This window comes from Ranitomeya imitator, chromosome 8 (genome assembly GCF_032444005.1).
Source record: "Ranitomeya imitator isolate aRanImi1 chromosome 8, aRanImi1.pri, whole genome shotgun sequence".
Classification (NCBI taxonomy): Eukaryota; Metazoa; Chordata; class Amphibia; order Anura; family Dendrobatidae; genus Ranitomeya; species Ranitomeya imitator.
The window spans coordinates 65,029,516-65,045,382 of NC_091289.1; the positions used below are offsets into that span (position 1 = coordinate 65,029,516).

The 15,867-nt window shown below is 44.2% G+C and overlaps 1 protein-coding gene across 1 annotated transcript in view; it reads left to right on the plus strand.

Annotated features, from left to right (window-relative positions):
- The window catches only part of LOC138647784 (cytochrome P450 2D15-like), a 144,861-nt gene that overhangs the window by 91,521 nt on the left and 37,473 nt on the right, over positions 1-15,867 (plus strand). The window contains exon 5 of the mRNA XM_069737041.1: positions 6,560-6,733. Within this exon, the coding sequence (XP_069593142.1) occupies positions 6,560-6,733 (174 nt within the window). The remainder of the gene's footprint in view (positions 1-6,559; positions 6,734-15,867) is intronic.

The window sequence follows — 15,867 nt, forward strand, 5'->3', positions numbered from 1 at the left end:
AAATGCCATAACAGAATAGGATGACAAAGAGCAAATCAGAGTAACAGACAATAGAAATTTAGACTGTACCGTACCAATGGTGACAGACCTAGCGAACCGCTTAGTGCGCTTAGGACAAACGGAGATAGCATGAGTGGAATCACCACAGTAAAAACATAGCCCATTCCGACGTCTGTGTTCTTGCCGTTCAGCTCTGGTCAAAGTCCAATCACATTGCATAGGCTCAGGCCCATGCTCAGATAGTACCGCCAAATGGTGCACAGCTTTACGCTCACGCAAGCGTCGATCGATCTGAATGGCCAAGGACATAGACTCATTCAGACCAGCAGGCATGGGAAACCCCACCATGACATCCTTAAGGGCTTCAGAGAGACCCTTTCTGAAGATTGCTGCCAGGACACATTCATTCCACTGAGTGAGCACAGACCACTTTCTAAACTTCTGACAATATATCTCCGCTTCATCCTGACCCTGACACGGAGCCAGCAAGATTTTCTCTGCCTGATCCACTGAATTAGGTTCGTCATAAAGCAATCCAAGCGCCAGGAAAAACGCATCAACATCACGCAATGCCGGATCTCCTGGCGCAAGGGAAAATGCCCAGTCTTGAGGGTCACCACGTAACAAAGAAATAATGATCTTTACTTGTTGAACAGGGTCACCTGAGGAGCGAGGTTTCAAGGCAAGAAATAATTTACAATTATTTTTGAAATTCAAGAACTTAGATCTATCACCAAAAAACAAATCAGGAATTGGAATCCTAGGCTCAGACATCGGATTCTGAACCACAAAATCTTGAATGTTTTGTACCCTTGTAGGGAGATTATCCATCCAAGAGGACAGACCTTGAATGTCCATGTTTACACCAGTGTCCTGAACCACCCAGAGGTAAAGGGGAAAAAAGAGACAAAACACACTGCAAAGAAAAAAAAATGGTCTCAGAACTTCTCTTATCCCTCTATTGAGATGCATTAATACTTTGGGCCACCTGTACTGTTATGACCTGGTGGTCAGGACAATAATGGACCTGGTGGTTAAGAGCACACGGAATGACCTGATAGTTACTGATAATAAAGGACGAGCTCTGGGACGTGGGAACTCTGCTGACCGCAATCCCTAATCCTATCAAACACACTAGAAATAGTCGTGGATTGCGCCTAACGCTCCCTATGCAACTCGGCACAGCCTAAGAAACTAGCTAGCCCTGAAGATAGAAAAATAAAGCCTACCTTGCCTCAGAGAAATTCCCCAAAGGAAAAGGCAGCCCCCCACATATAATGACTGTGAGTAATATGAAAATACAAACACAGAGATGAAATAGATTAAGCAAAGTGAGGCCCAACTTACTGAACAGACCGAGGATAGGAAAGGTTACTTTGTGATCAGCACAAAAACCTACAAAAAGACCACGCAGAGGGCGGAAAAATACCCTCCGCACCGACTCACGGTGCGGAGGCGCTCCCTCTGCATCCCAGAGCTTCCAGCAAGCAAGACAACAATAAAAATTGCAAGCTGGACAGAAAAATAGCAAACAAAAGAAATTCAAGCTGGAACTTAGCTTCTGTTGGGAAGACAGGTCACAAGAACGATCCAGGAGTGAATTAAACCAATACTGGAACATTGACAGGTGGCCTGGAGCAAAGATCTAAGTGGAGTTAAATAGAGCAGCAGCTAACGAATTAACCTCGTCACCTGTGGAAGGAAACTCAGAAACACCCACCAGAGGAAGTCTATGGACAGAACCAGCCGAAGTACCATTCATGACCACAGGAGGGAGCCCGACAACAGAATTCACAATAAACTCCCTCCTCTGGACGGATGTCTTCCTTCTCCATTGACTCCTCCTCATCCTCCTCACAAAGTGTCCCCTGCCTACGCGTTTGTGAGGAACCACGTGGCGCTGACTGTACAGAAGCTGATGGAAATGGTGACTCCTCATCCTCCACCTCTTCCACAACATCATCCCTTAGCGCTTGCAGTGTTTGTTGAAGCAGGCAGATAAGGGGGACAGTCAAGCTGACTAGTGCATCATCTGCACTCGCCATCCACGTGGAATAATCGAAGGGACGCAAAACCTGGCAGACGTCCTTCATAGTGGCCCACTCTGTGATTGTGAAGTCTGAACGGCGCGGAGTGCGACTTCTTTGCGCCTGATGCAGCTGGTACTCCATTACTGCTTGCTGCTGCTCACACAACCGCTCCAACATATGTAACGTGGAATTCCACCTGGTGGGTAGGTCACATATGATGCGATGTTCCGGAAGGCGGAATCGGCGCTGCAGAGCTGCAATGCGCGATCTTGCCATGCTGGAACACCGCAAGTGAGCACACTCTAGGTGGACCTTGTGCAGCAGTGCATCAAGATCCGGATAGTCCCTCAAAAAACTCTGCACGACCAAGTTGAGCACATGTGCCAGACATGGGATGTGAGTGAGGTTGCCAAGGCCCAGAGCTGCCACCAGATTTCCGCCATTGTCACACACTACCATGCCTGGCTGGAGATTCGCTGGCACAAACCACACATCGCTCTCCTGCTTGATGGCATTCCAGAGCTCCTGCACTGTGTGGCTTCGATTCCCCAAAGAAATTAATTTCAAGATGGCCTGTTGACGTTTGGCCACGGCTGTGCTCATGTCGGTCGTAACAGGTAAACGTTTACGGGTCCATGTGGAGGTGGACTGTGACGGCTCCTGAAGCGATGATTCTGAAGAACTTGTGTATGAGGAGGAGTCAATGCGTACAGACTGGATTCCTGCAATCCTTGGAGTGGGCAGGACACATTCTGTGCCACTCGCACGATCTGTACCCGGCTCAACAACATTAACCCAATGAGCAATGAGGGAAAGGTATCGCCCCTGTCCATGGTGACTGGTCCACGCATCGGTGGTGAGGTGGACGTTGCTACTGACGGCGTTCAGTAGCGCGTGTTTTATGTGTCCCTCCACATGCTTGTGCAGGGCAGGGACAGCTTGCCTGCTGAAATAAAAGCGGCTGGGCACATTGTACTGTGGGACTGCCAATGCCATCAAGTCACGGAAGCTGTCAGTCTCCACCAGCCTGAATGACAGCATTTCCAGTGACAGAAGTTTGGCAATGCCTGCATTCAGAGCCTGTGCTCGTGGGTGGTTTGCCGAGAATGGCCGCATTTTCTCCCATGCCTCTACTACCGATGGCTGTAGACTGGGCTGGGAGTGTGAGGATGACTGGGAACGTGGTGCTGTGGGTGGAATTACAGTGGGTCTCTGGACAACAGTGCCAGAGGTTCTTCCATGGCGATCCTGGGAGGAAGCCGAACCAGCTGTGTGTGAGCTGGAGGAAGAGGCAACACGAGCTGAAGAGGTGGTAGCTGCCGCTGTTGGTTGGCCTAGGTCTTCAGTGTGTTTTTGTAACTCCACCGCGTGCCTGGTCCGCAGATGTTTCCATATATTTGAGGCATTGAGGCTGCTGACATTTCTCCCTCTTTTGATTTTCTGATGACATACCTTGCATTTGACAAAGCAAATGTCATCTGCAACTGTGTAAAAAAAGGCCAGGCACTGCAAGTCTTGGGAGCGCCCTTTTTGGCTTTTGGAAGAGACATGCTCCTAACGGGTGCCGAAGTGGAGGCTACAGGGTCCGCAGTCTTCCCCCTCCCTCTCCCTCTTTGGCCCGTTCGGGGAATCTCTTCCTCAGAGCTGCTCCCACCACCTTCCTGTTCCTCACGCCACGTTGGGTCAAGTACCTCATCATCTGCACTACCCTCTGCCACCAACTGCTCCTCCTGGGTAGTCTCGGCAGCACAGTACGCACCAGAAAGCGGCACCTGAGTCTCATCATCTTATGCGTACTGCGGTGTGGTGATCGGAGGCACTGGCCCACCCACCTCTTCAGAGTCAGAGAGACAAAGCTGTTGGGCATCACTGCACACTGCCTCTTCTTCCATTTCTCCAATGCTGCTTGGCTGGCCCCCTGTTTCCAAGCCAAGAGATTCAGAGAACAGAAGTAGAGACGGCTCCTGTCCTGGGCTCTCTGACTGCCTGGGCAATTTGGCAGGTGGTGAAGAGACAGATGGGTGCTCTCCAGTGCTCTGTGCCTGAGAGGATGTGGCGCTAATTGAAGTCGATGCGTTAGCTACCATCCATCCGACAACGGCTTCAATTTGATCTTCACGCAGCAGCGGTGTACGGCGCTCTCCTACAAAGCTGCGCATGAAGGACTGTTCTCTGCTGAAACTGGGTGATGATGAGTCACCGGTGCCCGCAGCAGGCACAGAATCCCCACGTCCTCTCCCTGCTCCGCGCCCACGCCCACGTGCCTTACTCCCTGCCTTCTTCATCTTGGTTGACTGATAAAGATAAGCAGAAAAGTACCAAGGGCTTAGTGTGCTTATTCCTGAAGAGCTCCGAGTCCTAACAGGTATAAGAAACACTAATTTTCTAAAGTGTGGACTAGACTTTAATATGAGCTAATGTGGCCTACACAACTGTAAAGTGGTGTGTTTGGTGAACTTTATTATTTATTTATTTTTTTTTGGCAGAACTGACTACAGGGCAAGCTGCACTCACACGGAGACCGTACAGACAGCCGTAAACGGCACTGCAAGGCCCAATAAAACCTCCTCTACGTTATCCTATGTAGTGTTTTTCCACAATTTGGCTGGCTACGGGTGGAAAGCCACTAATAGGAATTATTTGAAAAAATGTGCAGCAGGCTGCACTATTTGCAAAAAAGGACAATGTATTTTATGGTATGAGGCAGTGACGCACCCCGAGCTGGATACAACCGGCTGTGTCTGCACACAGACTACAGGGCGAGCTGCACTCAAACAGAGACCATGCAGACAGCCGTAAACGGCGCTGCAAGGCCTAAAAAACCTCCTCTACGTTATCCTATGTAGTGTTTTTCCACAATTTGGCTGGATACGGGTGGAAAGCCACTAATAGGAATTATTTGAAAAAATGTGCAGCAGGCTGCACTATTTGCAAGAAAGGACAATGTATTTTACGGTATGAGGCAGTGACACACCCCGAGCTGGATACAACCGGCTGTGGCTGCACACAGACTACAGGGCGAGCTGCACTCACACGGAGACTTTGCAGACAGCCGTAAACGACGCTGCAAGGCCCAAAAAACCTCCTCTACGTTATCCTATGTAGTATTTTTCCACAATTTGGCTGGATACGGGTGGAAAGACACTAATAGGAATTATTTGAAAGGATGTGCAGCAGGCTGCACTATTTGCAAAAAAGGACAATGTATTTTACGGTATGAGGCAGTGACGCACCCCGAGCTGGATACAACCGGCTGTGGCTGCACACAGACTACAGGGCGAGCTGCACTCACACGGAGACCGTGCAGACAGCCGTAAATGGCGCTGCAAGGCCCAAAAAACCTCTTCATCTTGGTTGACTGATAAAGATAAGCAGAAAAGTACCAAGGGCTTAGTGTGCTTATTCCTGAAGAGCTCCGAGTCCTAACAGGTATAAGAAACACTAATTTTCTAAAGTGTGGACTAGACTTTAATATGAGCTAATGTGGCCTACACAACTGTAAAGTGGTGTGTTTGGTGAACTTTATTATTTATTTTTTTTGGCAGAACTGACTACAGGGCAAGCTGCACTCACACGGAGACCGTGCAGACAGCCGTAAACGGCACTGCAAGGCCCAATAAAACCTCCTCTACGTTATCCTATGTAGTGTTTTTCCACTATTTGGCTGGATACGGGTGGAATGCCACTAATAGGAATTATTTGAAAAAATGTGCAGCAGGCTGCACTATTTGCAAAAAAGGACAATGGATAGAACAGTATGAGGCAGTGAACCACCCTGAGCTGAATACAACCGGCTATGGCTTCACACAGACTACAGAGTGGGCTGCACTCACACACACCCACACACACACACACACACACACACACACACACACAGAGACCTTGCAGATCGCTGTGAAAACAGCGCTGCAAAGCAAAAGCAAGGTGAACACACAGCGGTTGCTAAATTATTCTGGGAAAAGCACAATGAAGCAAATCGCTATCTCAACTGGCCCTCAGTCACAACACAGCGTCCTATGCCTAACTGAATTCACAGCAGAGTGAGCGCAAAATGGCGGCAGCGTTTTTTATAGTGCATCATGACATCATTTCAGCAGCCAATCACAGCCTTGCCAGTAGTTACATGCCCACCATGCTGAACAGGATGTGCCCACACTTCTAATCGTATCTCGGTATCGGAATTCCGATACCGCAAATATCGGCCGATACCCGATACTTGCGGTATCGGAATGCTCAACACTATCAGTGACCCATAAAAACACAAGAGACAGATGGAGGGGCCAGAGCAGAAGAAGACCCTAACCTTCCTGGTCCACCACAATTCATCGTAGTTGTCATCAGAAGAAAACTTAAAACCATGATTAAAAATGAACCACTGATCAGATTCCTTCAACAAAGGTATCAATTCAATCAATGTAATAATGCTATTATGGCCATACTTTCCCTTTATAGTGCTAAATCCTGCTTACAGGTTCCATTTAACCCTCAACATCTAGATCCATATATATAATATTTTTTTTTTTTCATAGGTGGTCTCTGCTATTCCTTGCCTGCGGCACATACCTGGGCTGGTCCAGAAGGTTTTTCAGCCTCAAGTCTACATGACAGCATATGTTTCAGGCATGATTTCAGAGCAAAGAAACACTTGGGACCCTGGATACACAAGACACTTCATTGATGCTTTTCTGCTGGAAATGGAGAAGGTAAGTGTTCTGTACTTGCTGGACGTTACTCTGGGTTGTGTGTAGTCTGACTGACCTGTTCTCCAATAAATGAGAAGTCTAGAAGGAGGAAATCTATAGAATTAACAAAAGGCAATGGAGGATATATATATTATTATTATTTATTGTTATAGCTCCATTTATTCCATGGCGCTTTACATGTGAGGAGGAGTATTCTGTTAAGTATATATTTCCACATGTGTTAATTTATAGTTTTGATGCCTTCAGTGTGAATATACAATTTTCATAGTCATGAAAATACAGAAAAATCTTTAAATGAGATGGTGTGTCCAAACTTTTGGTCTGTATATATATACTGTAAGATATATATATATATATATATATATATATATATATATATATATATATATATATATATATATCTTACAGTTTTTATACACTTGTTTTTTCCTCTCCTTCTAAGAGAAAGACGTTTTATTTTTTTCATCTTTCTGTCAACGTAGCTGTATTAGATCTTGTTTGTTTTTTTTGTTTTTTTTTACACAGCCTTCATTTTACTGTGACCTGGAAATCTGATTCTTCAGATCAACAGAATTACAGTGATACCAAATGTGTAAAAAGCAAAAAAAAAAAAAAAAAAAAAAAATATATATATTTAGTATATACACATGGTCAAAATTGTTGGTACCCCTCGTTTAAAGGGAGCCGGTCATATGCGCGGAGTTTTCAGGTGTTTGATTCACCCTTTCCTTACCCGCTGGCTGCATGCTGGCCGCAATATTGGATTGAAATTCATTCTCTATCATCCGTAGTACACGCCTGCGCAAGGCAATCTTCATGAACTTCAATCCAATATTGCGGCCAGCATGCAGCCAGTGGGTAACGAAAGGGTGAATCAAACACCTGAAAACTCCGCCCATATGACCGAAAACCGGTCCCACCAAATTCAAGTGACAGGTTTCCTTTAATAACAGAAAAAGACCCACAATGGTCACAGAAATAACTTGAATCTGACAAAAGTAATAATAAATTAAAAATCTATGAAAATGAACAAATTAAAGTCAGACATTGCTTTTCAACCATGCTTCCACAGAATTTAAAAAAATAAATAAAACACATGAAATAGGCCTCGATAGAAATGATGGTACCCCTGAAAATAATGTGACAAAAGGGGCATGTTAAATCACGTGTGTCCACTAATTAGCATCATAGGTTTCTACAATCTTGGAATCAGTGAGTGGACCTATATATAGGGCTACATATACTCACTGTGCAGATTGCTGACAGTTACACATATTATTCAGAAATTTAAGATCCATGGGACTGTGGCCAACCTTCCTGGACGTGGCCGCAGGAGCAAAATTGATGACAAATCAAAGAGACGGATAATACGAATGGTAACAAAAGAACCCAGAAAAACTTCTAAACAAATTAAAGGTGATCTTAAAGCTCAAGGAACATCAGTGTCAGATCGCACCATCCGTCGTTGTCTGAGCCAAAGTGGACTTCATGGGAGACGACCAAGGAGGACACCATTGTTGAAAAAAATCATGAAAAAGCCAGACTGGAATTTGCCAAACTTCATGTTGACAAGCCACAAAGTTTCTGAGAGAATGTCCTATGGACAGATGAGACAAAAATTGAACATTTGGAAAGGCACATCAGCTCTATGTTCCCAGATGGAAAAATTAAGCATATCAAGAAAATAACACTGTCCCTACTGTGAAACATGAAGGAGGCTCTATTATGTTCTGGGGCTGCTTTGCTGCATCTGGCACAGGGTGTCTAGAATCTGTACAGAGTGCAATGAAATATCAAGACTATCAAGGGATTCTAGAGAGAAATGTGCTGCCCAGTGTCAGAAAGCTTGGTCTCAGTCTCAGGTCATGGGTCTTGCAACAGAATAATGACCCAAAACACACTGCTAAAACACCCAAGAATGGCTGAGGAAAACATTAGACTATTCTGAAGTGACCATTTATTATATGAATTAGATATATGCCGCGCTGTAACTAAATGGACTTGGTATAGTCACACTCCTAGATGGATCTGATTTGCGTATTTAATAAGTACTTCACTCGTGCTGACCGTTTTTTCTGGTTGTATAGAGGCACCTTGTCTGTCATGTTTTTGTATGTATGTAGTGTATTTTAATTTATATGTAATAAAATATGTTCATTTTATGAATATTTTTGTGGCACTTCTTGGACCATAATATATGCATCTGTGTTCCTGGTGGTTTTTACTAAATACTATTGAGCATCATTGGAAAGAGCTGAAAAAAGAGGTCTGGAAAAGGCAACCTTCAACCAAAATACCCGTCAAGAGGTGCAGAAGTCTCATTGAGAGTTACAGGAATCGTTTGATTGCCTCAAAAGGTTGTGCAACAAAATATTAAGTAAAGGGTACCATCACTTCTGTCCAGGCCTATTTAACCCCTTAAGCCCCAAGGGTGGTTTGCACGTTAATGACCGGGCCAATTTTTACAATTCTGACCACTGTCCCTTTATGAGGTTATAACTCTGGAACGCTTCAACGGATCTTGGCGATTCTGACATTGTTTTCTCGTGACATATTGTACTTCATTTCAGTGGTAACATTTATTCGATATAACTTGTGTTTATTTGTGAAAAAAACGGAAATTTGGCGAAAATTTAGAAAATTTCGCAATTTTCCAACTTTAAATTTTTATGCCCTTAAATCACAGAGATATGTCACGCAAAATACTTAATAAGTAACATTTCCCACATGTCTACTTTACATCAGCACAATTTTGGAACCAAAATTTTTTTTTGTTAGGGAGTTATAAGGGTTAAAAGTTGACCAGCAATTTCTCATTTTTACAACACCATTTTTTTTTTAGGGACCACATCTCATTTGAAGTCATTTTGAGGGGTTTATATGATAGAAAATACCCAAGTGTGACACCATTCTAAAAAGTGCACCCCTCAAGGTGCTCAAAACCACATTCAAGAAGTTTATTAACCCTTCAGGGGTTTCACAGGAATTTTTGGAATGTTTAAATAAAAATGAATATTTAACTTTTTTTCACACAAAATTTATTTCAGCTCCAATTTGTTTTATTTTACCAAGGGTAACAGGATAAAATGGATGCCAAACGTTGTACAATCTGTACTGATTACGCTGATACCCCATATGTGGGGGTAAACCACTGTTTGGGCGCATGGCAGAGCTCGGAATGAAAGGAGCGCCATTTGACTTTTCAAGGCAAAATTGGCAGGAATTGAGATGGGACGCCATGTTGCGTTTGGAGAGCCCCTCATGTGCCTAAACATTGAAACCCCCCCACAAATGACACCATTTTGGAAAGTAGACACCCTAAGGAACTTATCTAGATGTGTGGTGACCACTTTGACCCACCAATTGCTTCACAGAAGTTTATAATGCAGAGCCGTAAAAATAAAAAATCATATTTTTTCACAAAAATGATCTTTTCGCCCCCAATTTTTTATTTTCCCAAGAGTAAGAGAAGAAATTGGACCTCAAAAATTGTTGTCCAATTTGTCCTGAGTACGCTGATACCCCATATATGGGTGTAAACCATTGTTTGGGCGTATGGCAGAGCTCGGAAGGGAAGGAGCGCCATTTTACTTTTCAATGCAAAATTGACTGGAATTGAGATGGGATGCCATGTTGCGTTTGGAGAGCCCCTGATGTGCCTAAACATTGAAATCCCCACAAGTGACACCATTTTGGAAAGTAGACCCCTTAAGGAACTTATCTAGAGGTGTGGTGAGCACTTTGACCCAACAAGTGCTTCACAGAAGTTTATAATGCAGAGCCGTAAAAATAAAAAATCTTATTTTTTCACAAAAATGATCTTTTCGCCCCCAATTTTTTATTTTCCCAAGAGTAAGAGAAGAAATTAGACCACAAAAGTTGTTGTGCAATTTGTCCTGAGTGCGACGATACCCCATATGTGGGGGTAAAGCACTTTTTGGGCGCATAGCAGAGCTCGGAAGGGAAGGAGCGCCATTTGACTTTTCAATGCAAAATTGACTGGAATTAAGATGGGACGCCATGTTGGTTCGGAGAGCCCCTGATGTGCCTAAACATTAAAACCCCCCACAAGTGACACCATTTTGGAAACTAGATCCCCTAAGGAACTTATCTAGATGTGTTTTGAGAGCTTTGAGCCTCCAAGTGCTTCACTACAGTTTATAACGCAGAGCCGTTAAAATAATTTTTTTTTTTTCGCAAAAATTATTTTTAGCCCCCAGTTTTGTATTTTCACAAGGGTAACAGAATAAATTGGACCCCAAAAGTTGTTGTCCAATTTGTCCTGAGTACGCTGATACCCAATATGTGGGGGGGAACCACTGTTTGGGCGCATGGCAGAGCTCGGAAGGGAAAGAGCGCCATTTGGAATGCAGACTTAGATGGATTGGTCTGCAGGCGTCACGTTGCATTTGCAGAGCCCCTGATGTACCCAAACAGTACAAACCCCCCACAAGTGACCTCATATTGGAAACTAGACCTCCCACGGAACTTATCTAGATGTGTTGTGAAAACTTTGAACCCCCAAGTGTTTCACTACAGTTTACAACGCAGAGCCGTGAAAATAAAAAATCCTTTTTTTTTCCCACAAAAATGATTTTTAGCCCCCCAAATTTTTATTTTCCCAAGGATAACAAGAGAACTTGGACCCAAAAAGTTGTTGTCCAATTTGTCTCGAGTACGTTGATACCCCATATGTTGGGGTAAACCCCTGTTTGGGCGCACGGGAGAGCTCGGAAGTGAAGGAGCACTGTTTTACTTTTTCAATGCAGAATTGGCTGGAATTGAGATCGGACGCCATGTCGCGTTTGGAGAGCCCCTGATGTGCCTAAACAGTGGAAACCCCCCAATTATAAATGAAACCCTAATCCAAACGCACCCCTAACCCTAATCCCAACTGTAACCCTAACCACACACCTAACCCTGACACACCCCTAATTCTAATCCCAACCCTAATCCCAACCGTAAATGTAATCCAAACCCTAACCCTAGCCCTAACCCTAGCCGTAACCCTAATGGGAAAATGGAAATAAATACATTTTTTTTAATTTTATTATTTTTCCCTAAGGCTAGGTTCACATTGCGTTAGCGCAATCCGCTAGCGCTAAACGGATTTCCCTAACGCAATGTCTTTTTAGGTGTCGTGTTTAGTGGTCGCGTTAACGTCCCCGCTCTGGAAGATCGGGGATCGGACCTCGGGCGCGCCGCGGACGCTGCAAGCAGCGTCCAAGGCGCGCCACAAAAGAACGGCACCTTGCTAGCGCGAGCCGAAAATGGCACGCTCTAGCGATGCGCTACACCCAAAAATCACATTGCTGTCAATGGGTGTGCTAACGGACCCGTTGCACGGCGTTAAGTGTGACATTTTCGCCGTGCAACGCTGTCCGTTAGCGTTAACCCATTAACGCAATGTGAACCTAGCCTAACTAAGGGGGTGATGAAGGGGGGTTTGATTTACTTTTATAGCGTTTTTTATATCGGATTTTTATGATTGGCAGCCGTCACACACTAAAAGACGCTTTTTATAGCAAAAAAGTTTTTGCGTCTCCACATTTTGAGACCTATAATTTTTCCATATTTTGGTCCACAGAGTCATGTGGGGTCTTGTTTTTTGCGGGACGAGTTGACGTTTTTATCGGTTTCATTTTCGGACACGTGACAGTTTTTGATCGCTTTTTATTCCGATTTTTTTGTGAGGCAGAATGACCAAAAACCAGCTATTCATGAATTTCTTTTGGGGGAGGCGTTTATACCGTTCCGTGTTTGGTAAAATTGATGAAGCAGTTTTATTCTTCGGGTCAGTACGATTACAGCGATACCTCATTTATATCATTTTTTTATGTTTTGGTGCTTTTATACGATAAAAGCTATTTTATAGAAAAAAATAATTATTTTGGCATCGCTTTATTCTGAGGACTATAACTTTTTTATTTTTTTGCTGATGATGCTGTATGGCAGCTCGTTTTTTGCGGGACAAGATGACGTTTTCAGAGGTACCATGGTTATTTATATCCGTCTTTTTGATCGCGTGTTATTCCACTTTTTGTTCAGCGTTCTGATAATAAAGCGTTGTTTTTTGGCTCGTTTTTTTTTTTTTTTTTCTTACGGTGTTCACTGAAGGGGTTAACTAGTGAGCCAGTTTTATAGGTCGGGTCGTTACGGACGCGGTGATACTAAATATGTGTACTTTTATTGTTTTTTTGTTTTTTTTTAGATAAAGAAATGTATTTATGGGAATAATATTTTTTTTTTTCTTCTTTATTTAGGAATTTTTTTTTTATTTTTTTTTACACGTGTGGAAATTTTTTTTTTTACTTTTTCACTTTGTCCCGGGGGGGACATCACAGATCACCGATCTGACAGTGTGCACAGCACTCTATCAGATCGGTGATCTGACATACAGCCGGGCAGGATTAGAGCTGCAGCTGCAGCCTGATCCTGACCCGGAAGTGCTCCCTGCAGGACCCGGATGCAGCCCGGCGGCCATTTTGGATCCGGGGACTGCAGGGAGAAGACGCTCGGTACACGGTGAGTACATCACCGTGTACCGATCGTCTCAGGGAAGCCCGCAGGGAGCCCCCTCCCTGCGCGATGCTTCCCTGCACCGCCGGTACACCGCGATCATCTTTGATCGCGGTGTGCCGGTGGTTAATGTGCCGGGAGCGGTCCGTGACCGCTCCTGGCACATAGTGCCGGATGTCAGCTGCGATAGGCAGCTGACACCCGGCCGCGATCGGCCGCGCTCCACCCGTGAACGCGGCCGATCGCATATGACGTACTATCCCGTCACTGGGAATTAAGTTCCAGGTCACCTGGACGGGATAGTACGTCATATGGGATTAAGGGGTTAATGAGTTTTATTTTTTTTTAAACTCTGTGGAATCATGGTTGAAAAGCAATGTCTGACTTTCATTTGTTCATTTTCATAGATTTTTTTTATTTATTCTTACTTTTGTCAGATTCAAGTTATTTCCGTGACCATTGTGGGTTTTTCTGTCATTAAACTAGGGGTATCAAAATTTTTGACCATATGTGTGTGTATATATACAGTATATATATACTAGATTGTGGCCTGATTCTAACGCATCGGGTATTCTAGAATATGCATGTCCCCGTAGTATATGGACAATGATGATTCCAGAATTCGCGGCAGACTGTGCCCGTCGCTGATTGGTCGAGGCAACCTTTATGACATCATCGTCGCCATGGCAACCATTATGACATCATCGTCGCTGTGCCTGTTGCTGATTGGTCGAGGCCTGGCGGCCTCGACCAATCAGAGACGCGGGATTTCCAGGACAGACAGACGGAAAACCCTTAGACAATTATATATATAGATATACATATATTTTTTTCTCTATTTTCTCTCTATATATACATTATGTATATTTTTATATATATTTTATTCATACTATTATGGGGCACAGCTACTGAAAAATTGCACTTCTGGTATTTCAATTTGTTATTTTCTTTGTGGATTTTACCACAATGGTTATGCAATTTTTCATATTTCGATAGCTTGTAATTGTAGAGCTGCAGTGGGGGAAATAAATATGTGATCCCTTGCTGATTTTGTAAGTTTGCCCACTGACAAAGACATGAACAGTCTATAATTTTAAGGGTAAGTTAATTTTTAACATTGAGAGATAGAATATCAAAAATAAAATCCAGAAAATCACATTGTATAAATTATATACATTTATCTGCATTTTGCAATGAGAAATGAGTATTTGATCCCTCTGGCAAACAAGACTTAATACTTGGTGGTAAAAGCCTTATTGGCAAGCACAGCAGTCAGATGTTTTTTGTAGTTGATGATGAGGTTTGCGCACATGTCAGGAGGAATCTCCTCTTTACAGATCATCTCTAAATCATTAAGATTTTGAGCCTGTGGCTTGGCAACTCGGAGATTCAACTACTTCCATAACTTTTCTATGGGATTAAGGTCTGGAGACTGGCTAGGCCACTCCATGACCTTAATGTGCTTCTTTTTGAGCTACTCCTTTGTTGCCTTGGCTGTATCTTTTGGGTCATTGTCTTGCTAGAAGACCCAGCCACAACCCATTTTTAATGTCCTGGCAGAGAGAATGAGGTTGTCACTCAGGATTTTATAGTACATGGTTCCATCCATTCTCACATTGATGCAGGGAAGTAGTCCTGTGCCCTTAGCAGAGAAACACCCCAAAACATACTGTTTCCACCTCCATGCTTGACAGTGGGCACGGTGTTCTTTGGGTCAAAGGCAGCATTTCTATTCCTCCAAGATTTCTGTAGGAGCCAGAAATCATAAAGGTTGGTAGGGAATCAAATACCACTGCAAAATGCAAATAAATTTATATAATTTATACAATGGGATTTTCTGGATTTTATATTTTATTTTCATTCTCTCAATGTTAAAATTAAAGGGAACCTGTCACCCCGTTTTTTCAGTACGAGATAAAAATACTGTTAAATAGGGCCTGAGCTGTGCGTTACTATAGTGTATTTTGTGTACCCTGATTCCCCACCTATGCTGCCGAAATAACTTACCAAAGTCGCCGTTTTCGCCTGTCAATCAGGCTGATCAGGTCATTTGGGCGTGGCGACATCGCTGTTTCTTCCCCCAGATCTTGCATATATTTCCGTTGGTGGCGTAGTGGTTTGCGCATGCCCATCTTCTGAATCCACTGGGCAGGAGAAGAAAAAACGCGCGATCGGCGCTATTTCCCTGGTGATCTGTGGGGGCGGCCATCTTCCTGAGGCCGCGCGTGTGCATATGGAGTCCTCTGCTGCCCGGGGCTTCAGGAAAATGGCAGCCGCGATCTCCATCTGCGCACGCGCGGCATCCCGCGGCCATTTTCCTGAAGCCCCGGGCAGCAGAGGACTCCATATGCGCACGCGCGGCCTCAGGAAGATGGCCGCCCCCACAGATCACCAGGGAAATAGCGCCGATCGCGCGTTTTTTATTCTCCTGCCCAGTGGATTCAGAAGATGGGCATGCGCAAACCACTAGGCCACCAACGGAAATATATGCAAGATCTGGGGGAAGAAACAGCGATGTCGCCACGCCCATATGACCTGACCAGCCTGATTGACAGGCGAAAACGGTGACTTTGGTAAGGTATTTCGGCAGCATAGGTGGGGAATCAGGGTACACA